Source organism: Tinamus guttatus, unplaced genomic scaffold (assembly GCF_059628265.1).
Source record: "Tinamus guttatus ecotype Peru unplaced genomic scaffold, ASM5962826v1 Tinamus_guttatus_pri_ptg000202l, whole genome shotgun sequence".
Taxonomy (NCBI): domain Eukaryota; kingdom Metazoa; phylum Chordata; class Aves; order Tinamiformes; family Tinamidae; genus Tinamus; species Tinamus guttatus.
In genome coordinates, this window is record NW_028288736.1 from 1,221,048 (window position 1) to 1,245,629 (window position 24,582).

At 36.0% G+C, this 24,582-nt stretch overlaps 1 protein-coding gene across 1 annotated transcript; it reads right to left on the reverse strand.

Annotated features, from left to right (window-relative positions):
• Nucleotides 1–163: 163 nt before the first annotated feature.
• Nucleotides 164–24,149, reverse strand: LARP7 (La ribonucleoprotein 7, transcriptional regulator). Its single transcript, XM_010224047.2, has 13 exons — nucleotides 24,135–24,149; nucleotides 22,750–22,965; nucleotides 21,548–21,648; nucleotides 21,347–21,430; nucleotides 18,937–19,101; nucleotides 18,257–18,365; nucleotides 16,314–16,688; nucleotides 15,107–15,254; nucleotides 11,951–12,108; nucleotides 10,956–11,074; nucleotides 8,059–8,218; nucleotides 5,542–5,633; nucleotides 164–541 (listed from the first exon to the last, which is right to left on the reverse strand). The coding sequence occupies exons 2-13, from the start codon at nucleotides 22,955–22,957 to the stop codon at nucleotides 461–463; spliced, it is 1,800 nt and encodes a 599-aa protein (XP_010222349.2). The 5' UTR covers nucleotides 22,958–22,965; nucleotides 24,135–24,149; the 3' UTR covers nucleotides 164–460.
• Between the last annotated feature and the right edge of the window lie 433 nt (nucleotides 24,150–24,582).

The window sequence follows — 24,582 nt, forward strand, 5'->3', positions numbered from 1 at the left end:
CAATCCTAGCTGCTTTAAAAACACAGAACAAGAACATTATAGTTAGTCTACTGTACTTTTCTAGGTTTCTGTTGAGTCCATCAGACAAGAGAGGTTTATTTAGCATTAATCAGTTTTATAGCATCATAGAAATGTTAAAAACGAAGAATTAGAGATGCACAACTGAAAATTTCTCAAGCATTTTATTTTATAACCTAGTGTATAAAATGTCAACGTACAAAAATTCAGAAACGAAACTAAAGCAAGAACTCTTAATACATTTTTCCCCCCACAAAGCTTTACCTAAAGGCTCAGAGGCAGTAAACATTCAACCTACTGAAAAATGGGATTCATAATTGCAGTCTGCAGAATTATGAAGCAAACAAACCAGTTCTTGATATTTTCTTAGAAATAGTTTAGTTGCTGTAGCCATTGTTACTGTTTTCCCCTAAATCACTTTCAAATTTGCCATATGTCTTGGTTAATTATCTTCAGAGAAGTGAATATGTTTACTTGCCTCTTGAGTCTTCGCAAGTCTCATTCTTTCTGCTTTGGCAATCAGCTGTGAACAGAAGGAAAAAATAAGGAATAAAGTTTATTATTAGGAGCTCATCTCACAGCCAAAAAAACCCACACAATCCAAAACACCTACAATTAACTCAGAATGGTTATGTCATTTTCTAAAAGCAGAAAAATCATTTCAGAAAAACAAAACAAAACAAAACAAAAAAACAACCACCACACACACACAGAAATCCAGACAAGGGTCATCCTTAAAGCTGGTAAAACAAAGCATTAAGTATCACAACCCTGCTGAAAACTGATCTCAAGAAATAACAGCGTGAGTAGTAGAATATGGGTGTTGGGAACCTGTAACTCAAAACTGTGTTCTATCAGACAGATGTTTTCAGTGGTATTTTAGGGATATTGCCTAAATTACTAGGTGCCCAAGACCATGTATTTTCAGAAAAATTTGAAACCACAGATGCTGAGCTGGAGTGTTACTGAAACTGCTTGTCTGAGTTCTTCACTGTGGTGATATTACAGGTGTTTGCTACGTGCTGCTTTGACTGTAAAGCCTTTCACCCATAGCAGCATCTCTCTCCTTTCTGCTAAAACAGCTTTTCTCATTTGCTTTACAGAAGACCAGCTAAGACATCTTCTGTACACCGCTACCCTGACAAATGAGATCTCCATCCATCAGGACTTTAACATACTTTTATTTCCACGGATTGGAGATTCTTCCCCACCACCACGAGCTGGGAATCCAAATCACTAAAACCAGACTTTGCTACTCTAAAGATACTGGGCCATTTAGAATCTTCTGATATATTTTTACCTTGAAGTGATCTCAGTAGCAACTCTCTTACAACCCACCCACCTACAAGTCAAATAGCTGTCTTGCTTCCTTGCAAATACTAAAAATATAAAGAAACCAGAAAGAAAAACTTGGTTTACAAAACATCATCATAATTTGGATAGTGTATTCCATCAAACTGTGTTCAGTTTGTTTCATTTATTCATTTCAGAGCACTCACATGAATCACCAGTGCTGCTAATGAAAAGACCTCACTTCTTGGCTAATGAAAATATCAACATGAGGAAGAACTTCTTTACTGTGAGGGTGACAGAGCTCTGCAACAGGCTGCCCAGAGAGGTTGTGGAGTCTCCTTCTCTGGAGATCTTCCAAACTCGTCTCGATGCCACCTTGTGCCCTGTGCTCTAGGTGTTCCTGCTGGAGCAGGGGGGTTGGACTAGGTGATCTTTAGAGGTCCCTTCCAACCTCAACCATTTTGTGATTCTGTGAATTGCTCCCAGTATAATAGGATGAGAAAAGCTTTGGTTAAACATGACCTGTTATCTTGCAGCTGCGGCCTAGCGTAACCTGCTAGCTTCCAGCTGCTGGCTACCATGAAACTATACTGTAAAACATGCTTGTTTTTAAAGCATCCATACTAGAATATCAACCTCATTTAACCTTACTAGTGCAGACAGGTCATAAAAATACCAAAAAAAGCAAAAGTTCAAGCTTTGTTACTCTGTGATACTCCATTAATACTCTGTGATACTCCACTCTGTGATACTCCTTAACTATACGTAAGGTATACGTAATTAACGACTCCATGGCAAAGACAAAAGACATATTAAAACAGAGTACAAAGCAGATAAAAGACGTTCTAGCAGAACGTTGAGACTCTTGTGAACGTAGACACATCCATAATGCACCATCATAAATGTGCATTAACTTATCTGATGTAGACAGCTAAAACATATTAGCTAGTGCTGAGAGAAAGGGGAACTGCTGAATTTGAAAAATATCACATAAATCTAATGATTTACAACTTATCCATGAGACTGTGCTTGTATTATGTTCTGTAGACACCACCTCTTGCACACAGCATGAAAGTGCATGGCGCGCTGCTGCACTGGTTACAGCTGTCAGGAAGGACTCTCTACACTGATGTTACATGGTTCCACTGTTTGCTGCAAAATTATTGCAGCACTACAGTTACACTAGCAGATTTTTTTTTCCCCTGCAATAGACAGAGTTGAACTTGATGACAATCCTCATGCATCCTCACCAGCATTAGAAGTCAAGTTCTGGTAAACAACTTTTTTCCCTGGAACTATTCTTCAACAAGTAAAAATGATTAAAAAAGGCAACCTAAAGTTACCTTAACTCTCTGGTGTGTAAAAAGCAAATTAAGAGAGTAAAGTCAAAAAAAAAGGGGGGGGGGTGCGGGTGAAGTGTCTCACTTATTCAATATATCCCATAGAAAAGCACAAATGCTGAAACCAAAGCACTATGATCTGAACTACCCAGTTCATCTCAGTGGGTGTTTCCACTCAGCACCTCTGCTTCAACATTTGCAACATACCTCAAGCATTCCCATTTTCCGCTCATCAGCGCCTATTTCTTAGCACAACACTTATTCTTGTCACCAAGTAGCTACCTAACCCTCCCCTGGATATCAGTTAGGTGGAATGACAGAGAAGGGGTCTTACATGTGCTCATAGGGATAGGTCTTTTCTTCCTTTCTCTTTAATATAATCAGGGGAGAACAATGTGGGCTGCTCTCGGGTGTTCCCATCTTCCCCCTTTCCCATTTTGTGTGCCCGTTAGCCCTCCTTTCAAACACCCAATTCGCACTTCCTCCGCAGACACCTTTCACTATCACCACTCGTACCGGCTCTGAAGGCTGCCCTTCCCCCTAGGTAAAGGGGTGCACAGGATGCAAACGACCTCCAGCAGCACAGCCTCTGCAAGAGAGCACTTGAGCTCAAAACGTGCAAGCCCTCCAGCCTGCTTTGTGAATAGACAACTTGAAGCAATCAGCAGGTTTTAGAAGAGCTTAAGGCTGCAGTCTGATTAATGCTTTAAACTTGCATAAACTAGTACTGTCCTAAAAAGAAGCCACCCTGGTAAGAAGACATTTTAATCTGTATCACTTCCCCAACTTGTGTGATCATGCAGTTGCACAAAAGGACATATAGGCCAGGTGGCAAGGAACAACCAGGGGTGGGGAAGAGGAGATTATATTATATGTATTAGTGCGTAGTCACACTACAGATTGACATTTAATATCTTTTAACTCTCCTACCAAAGACAGCTTTGTAACTTTCATTGTGAAGTTTGGGCTATTGTATTTAGGTTTTAGACATCTGCATACTATCAGAACTTTGCTAGAAAAAAGTGTGGTTTTTTATATTTATTTGTTTGCTTTTAAAGTGTTCTCTCAGGTACAACTCGCTGAAGCATTCACTAGCCCTTACCCTGGCATGCCAAGACACTCACCATATTCTCAGGAGACTAGGTAATCTCATGCACGTTGGAACTCTTGGAAAAGAAGCAATGTCTAGAGCGCAGAGAGGCTCTCGACTTAATGTTAAACAAGCATGCTTTGTTTTGTTGTGTAGCTCATAACATGATGCTGTCCACACAACGATACGAAAGATCATTATTACTATATTTACACTGACATCACTGCAGCAACATGGCTTATATGAATGTAACTTTAAAAAATATTTCATTTTAATTAGTGAGTAAATGTACCTTTGTAATTGTCTTTAATATAGCATAAAACATTTAGTAAATAAACATTTTTCTTCAGAGATCACGTATATCTCACAAAATGAATTGATTATAAAACTCTTAGCTGAAGATATTTATAATGAAAGACTTACTAATAGCACTTAAATTCTGCACATTTAATTATGAATTATATTACAAGTTTTCCTTGCTTCTATTATGGTCTTCAAAGAATTCCACCTCTGAGTAGCTTGGAAATATTTTCAACATAAAAGATTAACATTAAAATTAATGGACAAAGAAATACTGTACTTAATAGCCTTTTTTTCTTTAAGAGCTAACTTATAAACAATTCTCTTGATTTGAAATCAAGATTGCTGCCCCAAAATTGCAAAAGGGTTAAGCATACTTGACTACAGCTAGACATTCTTCTCCTGATGTTTTGCTTAACAGCGTTAGCATTTAAATAGCCTTCACAAAGCTTTGAAGTTAACACCTCCCAGTGTTTAAGGTGATCGGTAAGGGGCGGGGGGCAGTAGGAGTTTGCATCCTTGCTGCTTCTTTTGTTAGGCACAGCTCAGACAGTCTATATTTGCAAACCTAGATGAGGCACATTACTGACCACTTTGCACCAATTTGGGCAACAAATAGCAATCTGTCTTCAAAAGATGAAGACTTGAGAGAAGTCCTAAATGAAGACAGGGATGCCACTGGCAAAATACTTTTTGTTTGAAATAAAAATTAATTTTTAAATTACAAATGGCAGTAAAAGCATGTATGGATCTTGCATTCATAGAGCTTCACAGTCTCCTGCTTTTATTGAAGAATAATGGCTAAAGGCTAATACTTGCTTTTATGCTTTTAGGAAAAATTAAATCCATCATTTGGGGAAATTCTTTAAGAACCCATTTGTTTAGAAGGACTAGATTCATGTATCTGTGGGATCTTAGAAAATTCAGACAAACAGGATAACAATACAAAAGTATGTCTTGAATAGACAAGGTTTAGACATGCATAACTGCTGTTTATTTAGATATATGTGTTATTTCAATTGTCTACGGAGAAAAAAGAATGGGAAGTTTTTGTTATTAATTGTGCGCACTATGGAGGCATCCAAAAATCTTAACAAAAAGGGCTATACTTTACCAAAATCATTAGAAACTGCATGCCAAAGTGATTTCCAAGTTTTCTAAGTGACAGGACAAAGATTTAGACTAAAGCCAACTCAATCTATGAGGTGTGTAAAGCAAACCTAGCAACCAAATGCTTGTGAAACACTCTTCAGGCCCTCTCCGCCAGGCAAAGAATCGGACTAAGTTTAATTTCAGGAACCTAAAAGGATACCAGGATTTATCAGGCCTGCTGCAAAGTCACTAGAATGGGATATACCTGGATTAAAAATGGTGAGCCAAATGTCAAATTATCAGGAAATATTGGCCAACATAGAAACATAGTTATATTTTCAATCATGATTGGACAGGGAAAAACAAAATAACTTCCTCCTCCCATATACCACCTGACTTGCTACTTACCTTCTCAGTACCCCGCTTCTTTTCTCGAGGCTGGTTAAGTTTAGCTTGTCTGTCCACCAGAATCTTCTGCCAGTATCGTTGCTCATGATCACCTTGGCACACAAGTTAACAATTCATGAATAAAAGTATCCAACAAAAGTAGATACAGTACTTTATCTCTGATGATTAGGAAATGATTTTAACTCAAGAACATATATAAAAGCATTTGCTAGGGAAGCCTGAAATCTCATTTCTAGTAAGAAAATGATTTGTCAGAATACATGAATTTATTTTTATTGGGACATCAAAACTACTCCATTCTCGCAAGCTTCTCTGTATCTCAATAAAGTTAGTTTCAAATCAGATCATTGAGCACAAATCACACTACGTTCAGTTCTTTACTATCAGTCTTGAATTTTATAGTCACAGAGGACTGCAGCATATGGCCAACACACACAGAGGTGAACAAAGGTGAAATCCTCTGTCAGGGAGACTAAGCTTACAGTACAACCTTCATTCCATACAAACTGAGCAGCACCCAAATCAAGTCTTGGGTAGGACCTGAATCACACCACTTTAACAACCCTAAGACCATCATATCAGAGCTAATCAAGCATCCCAAAGCAACTACAAGCTCAACAGCACTGTATATACAGGAGCAGTAGAAGGAGCTCAGTTTTAGCTAAAAGAAATTTCGCCACACTACTTGGAGGTCATTTGCTTCACTAATATCCTTCAACCTAGTCAACTAACTTTAAACAATGGAACGAAGTGAAATAAGTTGCTCTTTAAAATAAAAGTTAATTTAATCAAAACTGCTGTTAAAAGTAAACTGAAGTAAACTCTGGGACTTTGTAGGTAACATAACTGACTAGGAGGAGGATTTAAGTGGAATTAACTTTGTGGCCATTTTGCAGTAAGAAGCAGTTTCCTATTGTTTTCTCTGGCTTGCACCACAATTATCACTATATGTCAATTTTGTGATGTAATGGTGTATGTCATGGGAAGTATTTAGTTGTGAGCAACTTTCCAAGTGATCTTCATGCCTGCAAGTTATAGAATTAATTTGGAGAACAATTTAAAATAACTACATAAGTTCAGTGACACTAACATCTAAACATCATGGTGTATGTCTACTATTTTGTCAGATGAAAAGCAAAGATGTTTAGTCCATGTCAAATTCTGCTAAATAAAATATTGCTGAGTCAGCTTCTCTCTTCAGTATGGAGCATAAAAGACTCTTTCCCTGTTGTTACTCTCTGTTCACCTTATCCTACCATGGCAAACTGAAATTCTTATTGTGAGCGACTTCTACATTCCTCAGAATCCTTTCTATTCTCATTTCAATGAAGTGTGAGGGGAGAGAGGGAAATCTTACAAACACTAATGGAAGAATACTCCAGTCTAGTACATACCTATCGCCAATATACTACTATACTCTTTTACATAGGATGCAAAAAATGAGACAAATACCCACAGAATGCACAGCTGCAAAGAGCCGTATTTCTTCAAGAAAGCTTTTTTTTTAAATCTCAAATCTCAATTTTTAAATCTGAAAAAGACATTAGCTGTACTCAGCGAGTCCCAAATTTGAACTAACTTTGGCTTTATCATGAGGCTAAATGTTTCCATTATAGCTCTTCCTTCCACAGTTCTTAATTGTGTTACATCAACATATGCGTGGCACAAAATATTTTATCTGGGACTTGTAAAAGAATCTACTGCAGGTTTGTGATGAAATATTTAAATACATACATATGAGAGAATCATTTTCACTGTTTTAGAATCTACTTTTTGCTTTTGTGCGTGTGTCTGTATGTGTGTAGTCTGCATTTAAAATTTTTAGATACAGTAACTTTGTTGAGAGATTCTTCTTCTATCCCTCCCCCCGATAAGGGACTTCTTTATGAACAGAAATAACTCAAATATAAGATATGCATTTAGAACAGCAGAGCAATTCTGAAACAAAACAACATCCCTACACACAGGAAGATAAAGCTCCAGGTATACCACTGTAGATAAAACAGTGGGGGAAGCATTATATAGGAATAAGCTATCCAACATCCTGAAAGACGATAAACTGGAATGTAAATACTAATACCACTACAGGTATATTCATGCTGTGAGATTTTTGCTCCATTGTGAAACACCACAAACGAGCATTCACAAGAAAAAACTTCATTTCCAGTTCTTTGAGTATAATGTCCTAATGATTCTAAATTTGAAATGTGAACTGACTATTGCAGTACATTGGTAAAAGTAATGCAATAAATGAAAAACAATCTTAAAAGAACAGAATTAGGTTAAAAGGCAAATAAAGTCATTACTTTGATCTGAACAGTAGCTTAAAATATTTAGCGTTTCAACAATTTAATTAAAAACAAAAATAGAGAAAAACTAAAAGGGATTGATTCATATATATAAACTACAAAAACAACCAAATATGTTCCGTAAAGCAATAACCAGCCTTTACACAGTACATGGAAGTCTTCTCTCAACTATCTCAAAACAAACCACCACCACACACATAACACTTACCAGTGAGGACTTCGAACTTCCAGGTGTTCTTAATCTGTAATTCTTTGTGTGATTTCAAAACAGTCTGGGCATCCTCAGGAGTCCTAAAACGGACGTGGCATTCTGTATCTCCCTCCAGCATGTCAACATAAGCAACAGCTGCCAACATTGACAAAGCATCCTGCCAAAGCACGTGAGAGAACACAAACTGTAAACCAGACTGAACAAAAAACGCTGAGGATCTCTGGTATCTTCAAAATGGTAACTTCGCCATTTAATGAGCAAATCTCTGTGTCAAGCAATTTTGAGTTCATGCATTGTTTTTCATAAGGATATTATTGATCTGAATCACTATATGCACTAACGTTTAGAACATCTAATTAATCTCTGATCCTGCTCTCCAAGAGGAATTTAGAGCAGCTAGCTCTTGCAGATAATTTTTGCAGAAAAAAAAAATTAATGGTCCATAAGTAATTTTCCATTAAATACACCGTTGTATCCGCACAAACTTTTATTTTTTAAACAGAACATTCATGTGTCTATTCCATAGTAATACACTGAATTTATTTTTTAGAAGAGCAAATAAGACATGGGAGGATGAAATATAAACAGCAGCTCAACTGCAGCAGATAAACTGAGAAATCAGTACAGCAAATCAGCCCTTCACTTTATGAAGTGACCTCTGCCTAAAAATTTTAACCAACAGACAAAGAAGGGTCACACATGTTCTTTCAGATGAAATACTTCGGTTATAGTACCTGCTGTTAGGGAAATTAACCAAGATCGCACAGTCCTAGTCAATTTTATTCACAGCAGGCATCTCAAGATGCTTCTATTCAAGAGTTACACACTGCTTTTAACCCTCCACTACCAGACGCAACTGACGACTAAAAGGGGGTGAGGGGAATAAGTGCAAAGACTGCCAACATAATTTTAGAGAAAAAACAAAACAAAACAAAACAAACACTACTCATTTCTAGTATCCCACGTACGACATGCACAGAAAGGACCTGAACTATTTCTTGGTGTTGACATTTAGGATTCTCTGAGAAATGCCATATTGAACAGAAGAACATGGAAACACTGAAGTACAAATTTTAAATGTTAAAACAGTAAAACTATTTTGCAAACAGCCTTCCAGTGTGGCTTGCTGCACATAACCAGAAAGAGGTAACTTTTTAATCGGATTAAGGAGGCAGTAGAAGCATTGCCTTATGATAGTGCTCCTGCAGCTATGACAGCTCAGGAGCTCAGGCAAAGCAGTGCCTAGGAGAAGAGTTAGAGGGACCTTTCAAGGAACCAGTGAGTGTCGTTAAAAAAAATAAAGCAAAGTGAATACTGAGCACATTTTGCAGCTTTCAGACCTGAAAGAGAGCTGACACTCCCTAAAGCCTGCAAATTCTTCCACCTATAGTTGTATTCTGTAATTATATTTGCCCTTAAAAACTTGCCTCATTTTCAGTTAACACTTCTGCAAAATATTTTTCTTATCCTCCTTATTCTTGTAACCAAGGATGTAAGCCAAGTATGGCAAAGGCCACACTAATCTTGTGTTGCCTCCCTTTACTTTCATAAAGTTCCCTTTACTTTCATAAAGTATTAACATTACTTGAAACACTTGCCCAAAACTAAATCGAATAATCATTTATGTCTGCAGAAGCAGAGGTGGTTATTTTTCAGCTCTTCTGGAAGAAGTTTCCCCCTGTATACATAGTTTTGAAACACAAACTTAACATGCTGAAATCTACAATGCAGCCACACTTCAGATACTACAGTGACAACCAATATGAGGGCCACACATTCTCTCAAGTGTCTCCAGTACTCAGACAACTGCCAGCAAATACCTAAATAGATAAGACTGATTAAGTTTAATCCGTATCAACAGTTTGTTTTCTGAGAGAGATATGTCCTTCTCATCTTGCCTAGATTTATGCACATGGTAAACCTCACACACTTCAGAGCAGCCACAGTGACTTCAAATAGACTAGTCAGAGTTGTAAACATAAGTGGCTGGATAAGTCACCTCAGAACAAGTTTAAATTATTCTCTCAATGTCTCAAATAGTCTACTAAATATCTATTGTAATAATAGTTAAAGCTGTTCAAACTATTTCCAACTGTTATCCATCTAGAAACATAATTGCAGGAAGGAGAGGAGAAAAAAAAAAAAAAAAAAAAAAAAAGACTCCTGTCACATTTATGGGCTGGAATAAAAAATGCTGTCATTTCCATTGGAAAACAGTTTCAAATTTTTCATTTTGAAAGGATACAGTTTAAAAGTATTAATGTCTTTACAAGAAAATATTCCACTTAATGTACAGAAATTTCATATATGTAATGATTCAGGTCATCTTCAATATTTTTATCCTTATTTTCTGAGAAAATGGATCATTTTCTCCTGCTCCTCCCCCCCCCCCATCAAAAAAAAAAAAAAAAAAAAAAAAAAGAAAAGATTCATTGCACAAGTTCTAATGCCATCAGTCAGCATTAAGTTGTTTCAAGAATGCTGCACCCACTTGGGCTTGGAATTCTTCAAAAGAGTATGAATGATATCAACAGTGATCTACTTTTAACAATGTAAAATTAGCCACATTTTTCGCACTGAAAATGCAAGGACAAAGCAACAAGGGCTGAAGCTGGAGGTGAAAACTGCTTTCACTTTAGGACATTTTTCTCATTATTTTCATCCTAAACTTGGTATTGCCTGAAGCACTTTCTAATGACTACTCCCTGCCCTCCAACCCTTTGGAACACTACCTGATTCTCTATTTGATAAACCTTCTCTTAACTGGAGCTACAGAAGAATCTGTACACTGCTCCTGGCCAGACAAAATTTGGTTTACTATTCCATATTCAAACATTTTGGGGGCACGGTAAGTGGGAAAGCTAACAACCACCCTGAGGTTACAAGGACATTACCTTGATCTGCTTCCTGCCCGGCAGGGGCTCTGTGCTAATGATCTTCACAATTACTCCACTCACAAACTGGGGGCCCATTGTGTTAGCCTTGGCAGGAGGGTCAGAGTCTTCACTAGAGGCTAGTTAATTTGGAGGAAAAAAAAAAAAAAAAAGGCACATAATGAAGTTATACCTGTAACAGTTAACCAAACCAAAAGATACTATGAAACACATAAGCAGTGTAAAATGCACACAGAACAGAGCAAGGAGCATCAAATATTGTTTTTTTTTTTTTTTTAAAGTCTTAGATCCAGTCTGTTCACGCACATCTAGCAGCAGAAAATACTTAGAATACTTTAAGTGAAGTCATTGTGACCAAGAAAACAAACACATTAAATTATGTCCCGAGAAAAAGACTTACACAAAATCTTTCACATCTTAAGGGTGGTCCTGATACAAATATTTTACATTTAACTGACTACAGTAATAGCTCAATCCTGAAATATAGAGTGTTATAAAGCAAGCAAAAGGGCATTGAGCTACTGAAGTAACGGACAGAAGTATAGAGGATCCAAAATGAAAAGCAAGCAGTCTTATTACAAAATTTTCTTACAAGAAACCTAAGACCACCTGATTACAAGCAGTTTTATAGACTCCTTACTTAAAACAATAGCTTGGCAAACTTCTGTGGAGGAATGGTTAAGCCAAAGTGAATCAGGCCCTGATTACATCATTTTATTTCCCAGGATGTTTATGATTTATATTATCTAAAGCGATCTTTAAGTTTAAAAATGCTACTGGAATATTCTTAAATCACTGGATTGTTCTTTACCCCAACTTCTTTATACCCGAACCTGAATGAGGGATGCTTGCTTTTCATACTACTTGGCATTCAGAAAAAGCACCAGCATTACAAAACCTAAAACTGCATTCCAATTATTCTGAACAACTCAGGTCTTAAAGCACCCTAACAATCACCATGAAAACAAAACAGGAAACATCACAATCAGCATTACATTTGCCATTCTTAGACTGAGGCTTTTTCTGTGCAAAAGTGTCTGTTTCCATTTCTCCCATAAACTCTGGTTTGATTTTAGACATTGTTTTCTTTAAGGAGGCCATGCTGGCCTTCTGAAGTGCCAAATATTCTTGCTTCAAATCCATCCACTCAGTCCTATGGATGACAACAAAGGAACAGAATGTCAGCAGTGAACAAACGAACAACAAAGTTCAAAGTCAGAAGCTTAAGATACAACATCATACAAATAATTTAATTTTAACTTTGGAAGACACTTCTTACTATTAGCAATCTCCTCGCTTATCTCAGGCCCTAAGTCTACTTCCGTGTTGTATTATTTGCTTTATCTTTTAATATTCCAAGGAAGTTCTAGCAAGATCTACCCATCACTCAAATTGACTAACTCCCAAATTTGTTACACATCTTCAAAAAACACTTAGTATGGTTTGGTATACAACAAGGATCCTGTGCTTTCTCCTGAAACCACACGGAGTGCATACACTACTTCATTCAGAGTTGATTCACAGTGAACTCTGAGTTCACTAAATTATTTCACTGAACCCTCTCCTGCATGTTACTATATTAAGAAGCAGTTATTTCTTTTCTGGAAAAATCACTGATCAAAAATCAACAACTGGTTAAACTCACCAAAAACCTACTGAGATAAGAACATTCCTTACTATTCAAATGCACTTAGGTTAAAAAATAACACCACATGGAAGCAATTTATATATTTACATACATTTAACATGGAGATGTTTCTGCAAACAGCTAGAGCTTTGCTCCCCAGAAACACAATGCCTACAGTGCCACTGTGAGAACGACTCATTGTTACCCTAATCTGTGCTATCAAACAAGCTGATAGAGGATTTTTAAAGAGGAGGATATCTTGTGGTAATGGTTTTAGCTGTTAACATTGACAACTGTATACTTCAAAAAAGCATCCAGACTCACCCAGGATCATACATTCTCAGCAGAGCAAAGACATTAAAATAACAAAAGACCCACGTAATGATTCTTTGAGATAAAAAGGCAACGCCATTCCCTAGGAAGGTATGGTATAAATACAAGCTCAAGGACTTGCTCCTTGTTAACTTGACTGAAAGGAAGAGAAGGAAGAGAAGACCAGAGAGAAAGAGCCAGGCAAGTACCTACAATGCTTTTTTTTTTTGAACTCCCTCCCCCCCATGCTATATGCTGAAATTAACTATTTTTTTTTCCTTCCTTCTTCTCCCCCTCACCCCATATTTGATGTAGCACTCGCAGTATCCTGGTAGAAGAGGACAAGAGTTATTACTGTGGACCCCTTTTACTTTAACATGGAGGTGCTTTCTGTGACTCAAAAAAAGTAAGTGCTTCCATGTTTTAGTAGAGGTGAATCCTGTTCTCAATTCTGAAATATCATCCATGCCGAAAAACGACGCTTCCACTACACTACTGCAAGATTTGCATGACTAAAACCCTAAGAGGCCGTCCTGAGGATTTTTTCAGCAAGCAAATGAAAGGAGGAATGCTTTGGATAAACGGAATTAAAAGCATAAACTTCTGAATGCTCAAAATACTTCTACGCAATTCTAAGTATTTTCAACTGTTAACACGAATATTGGAACAATTTTAAAGGACCACCTTTGCTTTAACATGGAGGTACCTGCTGCCTAAAAAAGTAAGTGCTTCCATGTTTCAGTGGTGGTGGATCCTAGTCTCTTATGTTACTAGAAATGAACTGCAGCTCCAGCCTCAAGTGTTTGTATGCTTTATTACTGTATTATCAGTAAACTCTTGATTTTTTTTGTTTTGTTTTAAAAGCTGGTATATAGTTAAATTTTCAGAGCAGAACAGAAAAGGTGGTAAGTCACTGCTTACCAGGATTCCCCACAACTTAAATGTGGATGTGCTTGTTTTGTTCCTGAAAATAAGTGCTTCCATGTTTTAGTGACGGTGAATCCTATACTGCCAGCATTGAAAACACTGAAACTTTCCTTCCTACAAGAGAAACTCAAAACAACCCCTTACTATGATTTTTCATAAACTTCTGTGTGCAGGTGGATAGCATAATATTTGTCCCAGAATGTAAGACTGCTTTTCTGCAATATTCAACTATTATGGTGCATGGCATATCTGTGATGGTCTTGGTACAGTTACAGCAAAGGACCCCCTCTACTTTAACATGGAGGTACTTGCTGGATGCTTGAAAAAGTAAGTGCTTCCATGTTTTAGTTGTGGTGAATCCTAAATTCACTGAGAATTTCTGGAATGTAAAAACTTGAACTATCTACTTTTCTTCCTCCCCACACTATCCCCCACGAGGAACGTGTCAAATAATTACAGGGTAGTAACCGCATTTATACAGCTAGAACTGAAATACACTATTCATCATATGTACAGTGCAATCATAAGCAAAAAACATTCAAACAAATCCAGCAAGTCTTAACAGTTATGAGATTTATATGAGCTTAATTAGCTTCACTTATTTGTAATTCGTTTAAACTACAGGCTAATACTGTTGCTAATATGCAACTCTGTTGTATAAAATTGGAATTGCACTTTAGCAATGGTGATGGACTGTAAGACATAACAAACAAATATTTAAAATTTTGGAGACATTGTAAAAGGTTCTGAATTACTGAAATAAATTTAAATGCTTGGAAACATTGGGAGATAATTGTCCATCCTGTAAGTCTGTAAAGCAGCAAAATTCAATAAAGTACATCAAACTCAGTGATTGTATTTTCAATAGATTTTCTAGGAATATTAAAAAAAGACAAAAGTTGAAGAACTAAGAACTTCAAGTTGCATCAATATATGGTAATCTGCCTTGATCATTCATCAGCTGCCACATGTGAAAGTGAACAAATAGGGCAAGGATCCAGCCTGTGCCTAAGCCAGGACAGTAAGTGTTCAAGTTTCATAGAACACATTTGGCTTGTTATTTTGTTAGTCTTTGGCTCAGCCAGCTGCAGTAGTTGCAAAAAGGCAAGGGGGCTGTTTTCCGATTAACAACTAGTGAACAGTTCCTGTTAGGTCTTTTGCTGTCATAGAATTCATTCACAGGGCTGTAACAAGTGTTACAGGGTGTTGCAAATAAGAAAGGCAGTACACAAGAGTACTTAAATAACTACTACTAATAGCTATTACTATTCTCTTTATAACATACTTGGAGAGTACTCTGAGTGGAATGACTTCTTCACCCATTTTGTGTCTTTCCTTGTGTTTTTTCTTATGCTTCCTTTTAGATTTTGAAAGGGATGTGTCTTTCTTATCAGTCTCTTTATCAGTCTCTTTATCATTCTCTGCTGAAGCTTCTGTATGAAAGTCAAAAGAAAAGTTATATCATTCTCTGCTGAAGCTTCTGTATGAAAGTCAAAAGAAAACTTGAGTTCTAATTTTAGAAAAAAACTTCAGCTTTAGTAGACAGTTCATAAACATAGTTCATAAAAGAACATAATTACATTAACATTTATTTTGTTTTTATAATAAATCATTTGAAAACTGCAACAGCAATCAACTGCAATCCTGATGACACCTCCATTTCCTCCAACAATATTTTAATTGATAAATGCACTGATTCTTTGACCCAAATCTGAATGCAAAACCCTTCACAGAACCAGAGCTTGCTACTTTGCTTTTTATCTCATATAAGGAAGTTGGATCACTAGCTTTTTCTTTTATATTTTAATCTATCATCTAGATTATTTTAGCACAGGCTGTTTAAATCCTTAATTCACTTTACTGAAGTTCTATTGATATTAACTTTTGCAAACTTCTGATGAGATTCACCCACTTAAGTGTTCAAAGTTCTTTCCTATTCTCCATTTAGCTTGTCTCATTGGAATGCCTCATTACTAGATTTAAATTTAACTTCAGAACTCTGTATTCCAAAACTGACTTTGCTAACCCTCTACTATTGTGAGAGATTCCTACCTACTGACCCAAGCAGAAGCACCTTTTTTTTTTTTTTAAGCAATTAGTCTTTACTCTTTCAAAAACAAGACATTCAGTGTCTGAATCATACCAGCAGTTGAAAGGCTGGTATGATCTTTAATCCAAGTAATAAACCCTTTAGCCTCCTACGGTAAGTTCTCCAAGGCACAGATTAGTCTTGTTAAATTCTTGCTGCTTTCTAAGCATATGTTTAGCAACTTTCCTTTCCTCATTTGCTTGTTACCTACTAGCATTACAAAAATTCTATTAACTTGGCAATCTACAAAAAGGACAGCACTTCTGACTCGAGCCTTTCTCCTTAATCACTTTTTCCCCATTCCTAAACTTAGCATTCATAATAGCTAGCAAGGACATCTCTCCTTCAATTTTCCTCCTCCAAATAAAGATGCAATACTATAAAGATATGCAACACGTTTTACCACTGGGATCTTTCTGAGCTTCTGTTGTTTCCTCTTTAACAGACTGAACTTCATCCTTCTGAACAGTTTTCTTGACTTTGGCATTTGAGGCCTCACCACCTCCAGAGCTGCTTCTTTTTCTCTTCCTTGGCCTGCTTTCCACAGGTGCCTCAGAGCTTTCTGTTCTGTCCCATTTTCTTTTCTCTCTCTTAGCAGGCTGCCTGTGGGCCTCAGTTGTCTCCATTTCAGAACACTCGGAAGTAGTCCTATGCCTTTTTGACTTTGGTGCTTGTTCTGCAGTAGTGTTTACGCTTGATTCCTTTGCTTCTACTGCGGCCTGTACATTGCCCTCTTTCTTCACTTTGGATTTCTTCTTTTTCTTCTTTTTCTTTTCCTCTGCATTAGAAATACAAGACTCTGCCTGTGATTAAGGACTTAACCAATCTAATTTATTAGCATTACCACATGTCATTATTATTTGGGATGTTAAAATACCTATCACAAAGAAAACATTCCAAAACACTTCCTAGTCATTTCAGACAGATGAGAGAAAAAAACAAACAAACAAACAAACAAAAAAAACCACTGTTTTCTGTCCTGGACTGTTTTCATGTCCTGGAATGCTTACTAAATTAAAGAGTCTAGATTTCTTCATTGTTTCTTCACAACACACACATATTTTGTGCATCCTTTGAGAGGAGGTCCCTTCTTCCTTCCAAGACAGACAACAAAAAAAAACCCCAAGAAAGACTGCTGATGTGTACCTTGAGAAAAATACAATGGGATACTCAACATTTAGTTGAATGTATTTAGTAGGGGCTTTTGGAATTACGATGCATCTATCACTACTTACTGTTCTACTGAATTAAGTGATATTGTCTGAACTTTCAGCAATCTGTGCTGCGGGGGGGAACAAATAGCAGCGGCAGGAGGGGAAATCCACCCACAACACATTTCATTCCCCAAATTATTCATCTGCTTCAAAATTGTTGAAGAAACAGCATACAGGATGTTGAGCGGGAAGAGAGTATTTCCTTTGATTTTTAATATAAACCCTAGTAGTTACTGGTATTGAATTAAAGATACTGATAAATGAGTAGTGCTAAAGAGCAACATAACAAATGATTCAAAATCATGCTTTAAAAAGTAAAGATTTCTGAAGGCTAGAAAATAAAGAACATCAGAAAAAAAAGAAAAAAGAAAGAGGAAAAACACTTCAGCAATGGAATTTACATACGACTATGATGATGTTTTATTGCAATAGTAGTACTTGGTAAAGTCATTTACTGCAAAGGGGCTCAACTGAATTTAAGATCAATTTCTGTGATATTCCCCAAGCTAGAACCAAAAATGCACTGTGAATAGTTCATTCCCTCATAGACTCCCTAAACAGTGGAGGTTCTGAAGAGGAAAATGTAGAAAAATGTCAAAACTACCATTTTCATGAGAATCTGGCTGAAATGTTAATGAGAGCGCAAATATTGGAAAGCTTGATACAAAACCTATCAGGTGACCATAGCCTCATCTGAAGAGCACTAACATTTAGACATATTTTTGATTCTGTGGCTCTATCTTTCTTTCAGTTATAAAAATTTTAAACCAATCTGTCATATTTTGCTAACATTTAGTGCTTAAAAAACAATTAGCTGCACAATCTGAAAGCTGTTCTGTTAGCATAACAATAACTAATTCTAATGGCTGGCAAAAGAAGAAAAATAATTTTACTTAATAATCAGGAGAAAAGACAGATTTTTAGCATATTCCACTTTCATAATTCATTTGATTTTACAATTCCATTTTCTACACCTGCATTGGCCAACAGAGAACTACAGTAACAAGAATTCTTATTTTTATAGCTTTTTCAAGCCATTATGTTGCAGAAACATAGCAGTTCAAATTTTTCTCTTCAAAAGTTAAAGCACAAAACAGTGTTTCTTGACCTTCAGTAGCTTATTAAAACTTACCTACTACACTGCTGTTACTTGTATTCAGTGTAGGAACAGGCTTGTTTTTTACTGTTTTGGGGAAAATCCCAGGTTTCCGTGGTGCTTCTTCTGGTGGATTATTCAAAAACTTATGATAAAAATAAATAAATAAATAAAATCAACCAATTCCTACTTTTTTTTTTTTAGAAGCTTGATTTCACATCATTAATGTTATGTCTTTTTGCTTATTCTGTATTTTGCCTCTATTACAACTATGATACTGAAATGCATATTTTTAAACTTTCTAAATAACAAACTAAAAGGTAAAGAACTTACGACTATACTCTTCTAATTGAATTTATTAAGCTGTTTTCCTTTTAGATTGAATTTTCCATTTCTGTCATCAAAATATGCTAAGAGTATCAAGCCAAATTAGCCCCCAAAATATCCACTATACTCAAAATACCCACTATATTTCCCTTCAAATTCCACCTTGCTTGACAGAATTACCTTTCTATGAATAGTGGAATTAATTGAAGGTCTGGGAGTAGAAGACAGAGGTATAACTCCAGCTATACTTTATTTTTTAAATTACAATATTTTAGAAATTTCTGCATCTAAAATGCACTAAGCTATTCTCCGACTGAACTTGTAAAAACAATACTATCCATATTAGAGTGACAACCATGAGGAATGTTAACAGAGCTACAATTACTAACCTCAATAGCTTTATCTGCTTGTTCTTTAGTTTCAAATTCAACGAAAGCAAATCCTTTTGGATCTCCACTAGTTTTATACCGGGGTATACTGATATAAACTACATTACCACACTTTCCAAACACCCGCTCAATCCAACTGTGATTAACATTTTTAGGAAGCAACTCCTAATAAAACAAAACAAAACAATTTATCAATACTATATACACATTCTTACGAAGGTTATTATAACGATAATCAGATTGTTTACTATATCTTCTAATTAAAAAGTTCTTATAAAAATTAAAAAATCATGGTGGAAACTTTGAGAAATATTTTTGCTTCTATTTTGGTAACCATGGTTGAGAGGTCATAGTATTTTCAAAGCAGCAAATTTTCAAACAATGATCTGAAAACAGATTTCTAACCAGAAGACACAAACGCAGTATATATTTAATATTTATATTTGTGTAGTCTTGTTGTGACTTATACCAACTTCAGCTGCATCTTTGCAAGAAAATGTTCCTCTTACATATACGTAAGGTTACCACTCGTTAAAAAAAACCATCTTTAAAGCTGAATCCTTATTTCGGTAGCGAAGGCTTAACTTCCTGTATGAATTTAGAAAACATTACTGTTTTCATGATGGGAGATATTCCTTCCCATTGGAAGTTGGAAATCTTTCTTTCCCCTACTGTTGAATGAAGCAGAACCTACCCAAAATACTTTGACTACAACTGCTTCCTCTGCTGCCCAAACCAAAGGGAAACATTTAACATAGCTTAGCACTTCTAATGCTCTTATGAGAGAAGAGTCTTTCATAACAACAAAAGAGGTTTGATTGCTACATCCTCTCCAAACAATCTTGTTATGAATTCAGTAACTTCTATAACACAACAGTTACTTATTTTGGATTTCCACAGCAGTTAAAAAAAAAAAAAAAAAAAAAAAAAAGCAACTGGTAGCTATAAGCTATCTACAGGTTATGTAGTTTATAACATTTGGAATACCTTTTCTGAAGATGATAAAGACAAAATATTCGAAGATTTCTAAACAGTCCATATCATCACGTTAGGTAAATACCATATTAAAGAACAAACATTGATCAGAGTAATACAGTTTCTCCTTATCTGGATTGGCTGGTACTGAAGACCCAATTAAAACGTATCTTTTGTCACAGAAAGCTTGGTGCATAACAGGAATTACTACTTTCAGGAAAATGTAGTTGCTGACAGCTTCAGGTAAGCTGACACTAGTCATTAAGAGCTTTCTTTACAGACTAAGATAATTCTGCTCTTTTTCAAATCTACTCAAAAACACAACTGACTTTAAATAGCAGTTTGACCATCAAATCTCTTTTCTATGCTACTGTCTAAATGCCCCAACAATGCAGTAACAGTTGTTCCATTTCAACACATCTTCTGACAGCACAAACTAATGAAAGTCCAGTATCAAAAACAAACAAACAAAAAGCCACAGGATACTGTGATAGCAGTAGAAGGATAACAAATAAATAAAATAAATAAAAAAGACACCTAAACATAAGACTACCTCATTTTGGCAAATTTTCCCCTTAAAGGAATGTTAAGTGTCACAAAAACAGTGACATCTGTAAACCAGCCTTTTTAAACAGAAGATCAGGAATATTTTAAAGAATATCTTACAAATTCAGCAAGTTTATTTTATCTTATGAAACTAATAATAATATTTCAAGGCTTTGACTACATTATAATAATTCGTAAAAATTTCTAAGTACCAGTTTTACTTCTCCAGCAACATTAACTAGAAAAGCTCAGTGAGCACACTAGCTACAAAATAAATGCACTGTTTTTCTCACTACTGTGTGAAATCATTCTGTGCTCAGCTTTTAAAATTATTCAGGCTGGTACAAGAAGTGTACAGTACAGCAAAGAAAACCCTTTCCTTCCACGGCCATTCCCACAAGGTTCATCCTGCCTTCCCTTCATGCTGCACAAGCACCTGTCAACCCACACAGTCCTTTGTGGATTGATGCACACTTTTCCAATATTTTATATTTTATCCACTAAATATATACATCAATATTCAATTAAGGTGCTAAGAATCACACATTTAATACATTTATAGTGTGTTTCTCCCTCACAAGGTGATTCTTCTCTAAAAAAAGCTCTATGCTTATGCAAGCATTTCTTAGACTACTCCTGCAATGTTGCTAAAGAAATCTCAACTTCCAATTTTGGTAACATTATATCTGGTTTATGTTGAAGTTCTATTTTTAGTAATAATAAATAACACTCTGTGATTATATCTTTAGAGCCTAAAAGACACTGCCCAGGATTTCCAATCTAAAAGCATGTATAGAAAGAAAGTTTAAAATAGTTTCTACAGATCTTAGTAATGACAAAGGTAAAGCGCCCACCAGATTACTAACATATATAGCAGATGCAACCTTACCACATAGACTGTACGACTGTCCACATCCTTTGGTTGCTCACCCAGTGGGTGACGTCTTCTGATTCTCGTTCCTTCTAAATCCAACTAAGAGTAACAAAAACATCAAACAGACGTTTTCTACAAGATTATTGCCTACTTCAGTGCCACTGTTAGTTACTCCAGTTTCAGCAAACTCAAATGTGTGAAATATTAAATACTCACTTCTACAACAGAGGAACTTTTAACTGCTCGTGCTATCAACTTTCCATCAGTAGTCAATTTTTTCATTTTGTTGAAAGAAACAAGAAGTGAAATGTCAACATCTACAGAAAAAAAGATGCAAATGATGAAACCATTACAATCTAGGAATCATTAGTTATGACTATTCATCTAGTACTTTTCTAAAACAATGTTCAAGTCTTAACTCTAGTTTGTAACCATACTGCATGCTGCCCAAGTTTTATAGAGAAGCTTTTTTTTTTTGCCAACATAATTAAAGTTTTGAGTAATCTTATATTTATTTTGTGCTAGACTTTATCAAAGGATTTTTCTCCCATTCTTTTACCTCTCCACTGATAACTATTGTCTTTGAAAGGGAAGAAATCCTTTTCTCATGTAGTTTTACAATACAAAAAAATTTGCATTGAAAACATGCCTCTCCTTCAAGCACTCAATTAAGTGTTTAACCCAATGCTCTGAACACAAAAGAGCTTCTGCTTACTCTTCAAATGAGATGAGTCATGCTGCTAAAGCCCTGACAGAGAGAGAATTATGCAATATTAGTCCCAAAGACTTTTTCCCCCCTTCGCTTAACATTTTAAATAAATATAGACTTAAAAGCAACAAGTAAACACTTGTGAAACCTGCAATTTTGTTAGATTTGATGGAAAATAACCACCCCACTTTACAGGTGTCCTAGAGGTCTAAACTCATACTCTGAGGTCAAATTAAACACGCAAAAACAAGTATTTGGGAAAAAGACCAGTAATAGTCCTATGCAAATGCACTACCACTGTGAGAACAGGAGGAGAGGGGAGAGAAAAAACAAACAAAACTAAAACACACCACACACTACAACACAGCAAGTCCAAGTGACATTTTAATTTTTGCACACATTGTCCCTGTTCCCTCTTCCCCCCCCTGCCAATTAAAAAACAAAACAAAACAAAAAAACACACACAAAAAAAGACAAAAAAACCCACAACTTCTGTAGATGGCAGTAAAGGAAAGGAACATAAGGAAGATGAACACAACTTCTCAAATCTAGCACCACATTCTGACTCCTGACCTCCTATTCCCAACACTGGTTTACTATTATCTTCCCCAGAAGCACATATGTTCCTAAAAATCATCTGTAATGTCATGAGCAGTATTCAAAAAAAGCGAAAGTTCTGTTTGCAGAAATATACTGAAAAACAACTTACATCCATCTCTAGACTTTTCTATTTGTTCTCGGAGAAATCTATCTTTGTGGAGATTAACATCTCCAAACCAGAAGTCCACTTGTTTTGCTATATCTGCCAGCACCTGTTTAACCCTTGACCTCTTCTTTTTCTCTTTTTCTTTCTTCTGTTTAGTGTTTTCCTCTTCCATGGCTTTGTCTCTTGTAGCTTCAGTCTCCATTTCGGTCATTCTGCCAACTCAAAATTAAACATAACCTTTGTTAAGATCAAAATATTTCCACTACAAGGAGTAAATACTGGTTTGCATTTCTAGCCATTCCACATTTATTTTGCAGAAGTTACATCATACATTAATGAATCCAACTTCACATGTTCTCCCATGAGACTTGCAGTACTAGCCATTTGTTATCTGTACAAAGCACAGGGGAGATAAGGAACATTAGGTCACACTACAACTGGGTAGTGAAGGCTAAGCCGGAACTCAAGTGTCATGGCTCCCAGTACACTGCGGCAAGGCAGTACCAAACCGCAGGTTTTAAGCTGAAATTGATATTATTACATTAAACCAGAATTCCTCATGAACAAAATCTGCTCCGTTACATTTCCTAACTGCAGCTTTTGAATTTCAGTGAAAATCATAGATTCAAAGTTCCATTTGCTTTCATCAGATAAAAATATATATTTGATAAATCTGCTTAAGGGACTTGTTTAAAGCACTTGCACAGGACAGAAAATATCCCTGCCTTCAGAAGAGTAAAATAATTGTCAGAGCCAAAGTAAAACAAACAAACAAACAAACAAACAAACAAAAAAACAGAAAAACATTTCCTTAGATTTTTGGGAGGAGAGAAAAAACAAACAAAACACTAAGTTTATTTTCTCTACTTCTAAATTCTCCTTGAAGGAATCTTAGAAATATAGAGCTACATTTCAGAAATTACCCTTTTATGCAGAAGACAAAGCAAGAGGAAAGAGGGAAAAAATGTCAGACTATACAGGAGACTTCAGAACAGGCTGTCCAAAGGACAATGTCTCAGCAGGCATATATTGTAAATTCAGTAACCTGCAAAGAGGTTACACTGACGCACAAACAACAGCTGAAAAATTCATGATACAACTGCCAAATAAGAAATATCTCTTAATTCTTATAAATAAACACAATGTCAAGGTATATTTAAGCAGGCATTTAGTATTCACAGGAGGGTTAGTGAGGTTTGCTCTAAGAAATTACTTTTGTGTCAAAAATGGGAGCCACCATCACTGTCAACTGCCAAATTCTTGCCAAAGAACAGGCATTTTAAAACTTCCGATCTTGCCTTTGAATGTGGTCCAAAACATTCTTATTACATTTATTGTCTGTTAAAAATTGGAATGCAGAGTATTGCATTCTGGAGGCCATTACTTACCACCCTTCTTGCAAGTCTGTGGCAACTTTAAAGTGATATATTTAAATAGGCATTTTTCCTTTCTTTAGTTAGGACTGGCCCACCAAAGGTCACAGATTTTAGTGGAAAACCAAGTCCTGCTAAGAAACTTATGAACCAGGTCCTTAGGAAGTAAGTAGGTACTAACTAGAGAGAAGTAACTTGAATTTAAAGGTTTACCTTGAAAAAATACTTTTTAATGCATTAATTCATTTTACTGTTGTTGACATTTCAAATCACCGTAGCAAGTCAGCCCTCCTTGAAAATTGCCAAGCACTTCATTTTACCAAGCAACCCAGAAATACCGCCTGGCAAAAAGGGGACAGCTTTTCACAAGTTAACACAAAAAAAATGGAGTAATTAACGTAACAATCACCATATGAAAGCCTCTCAGCTCACTGACATACCCTGCAACATACACGGAAATGGC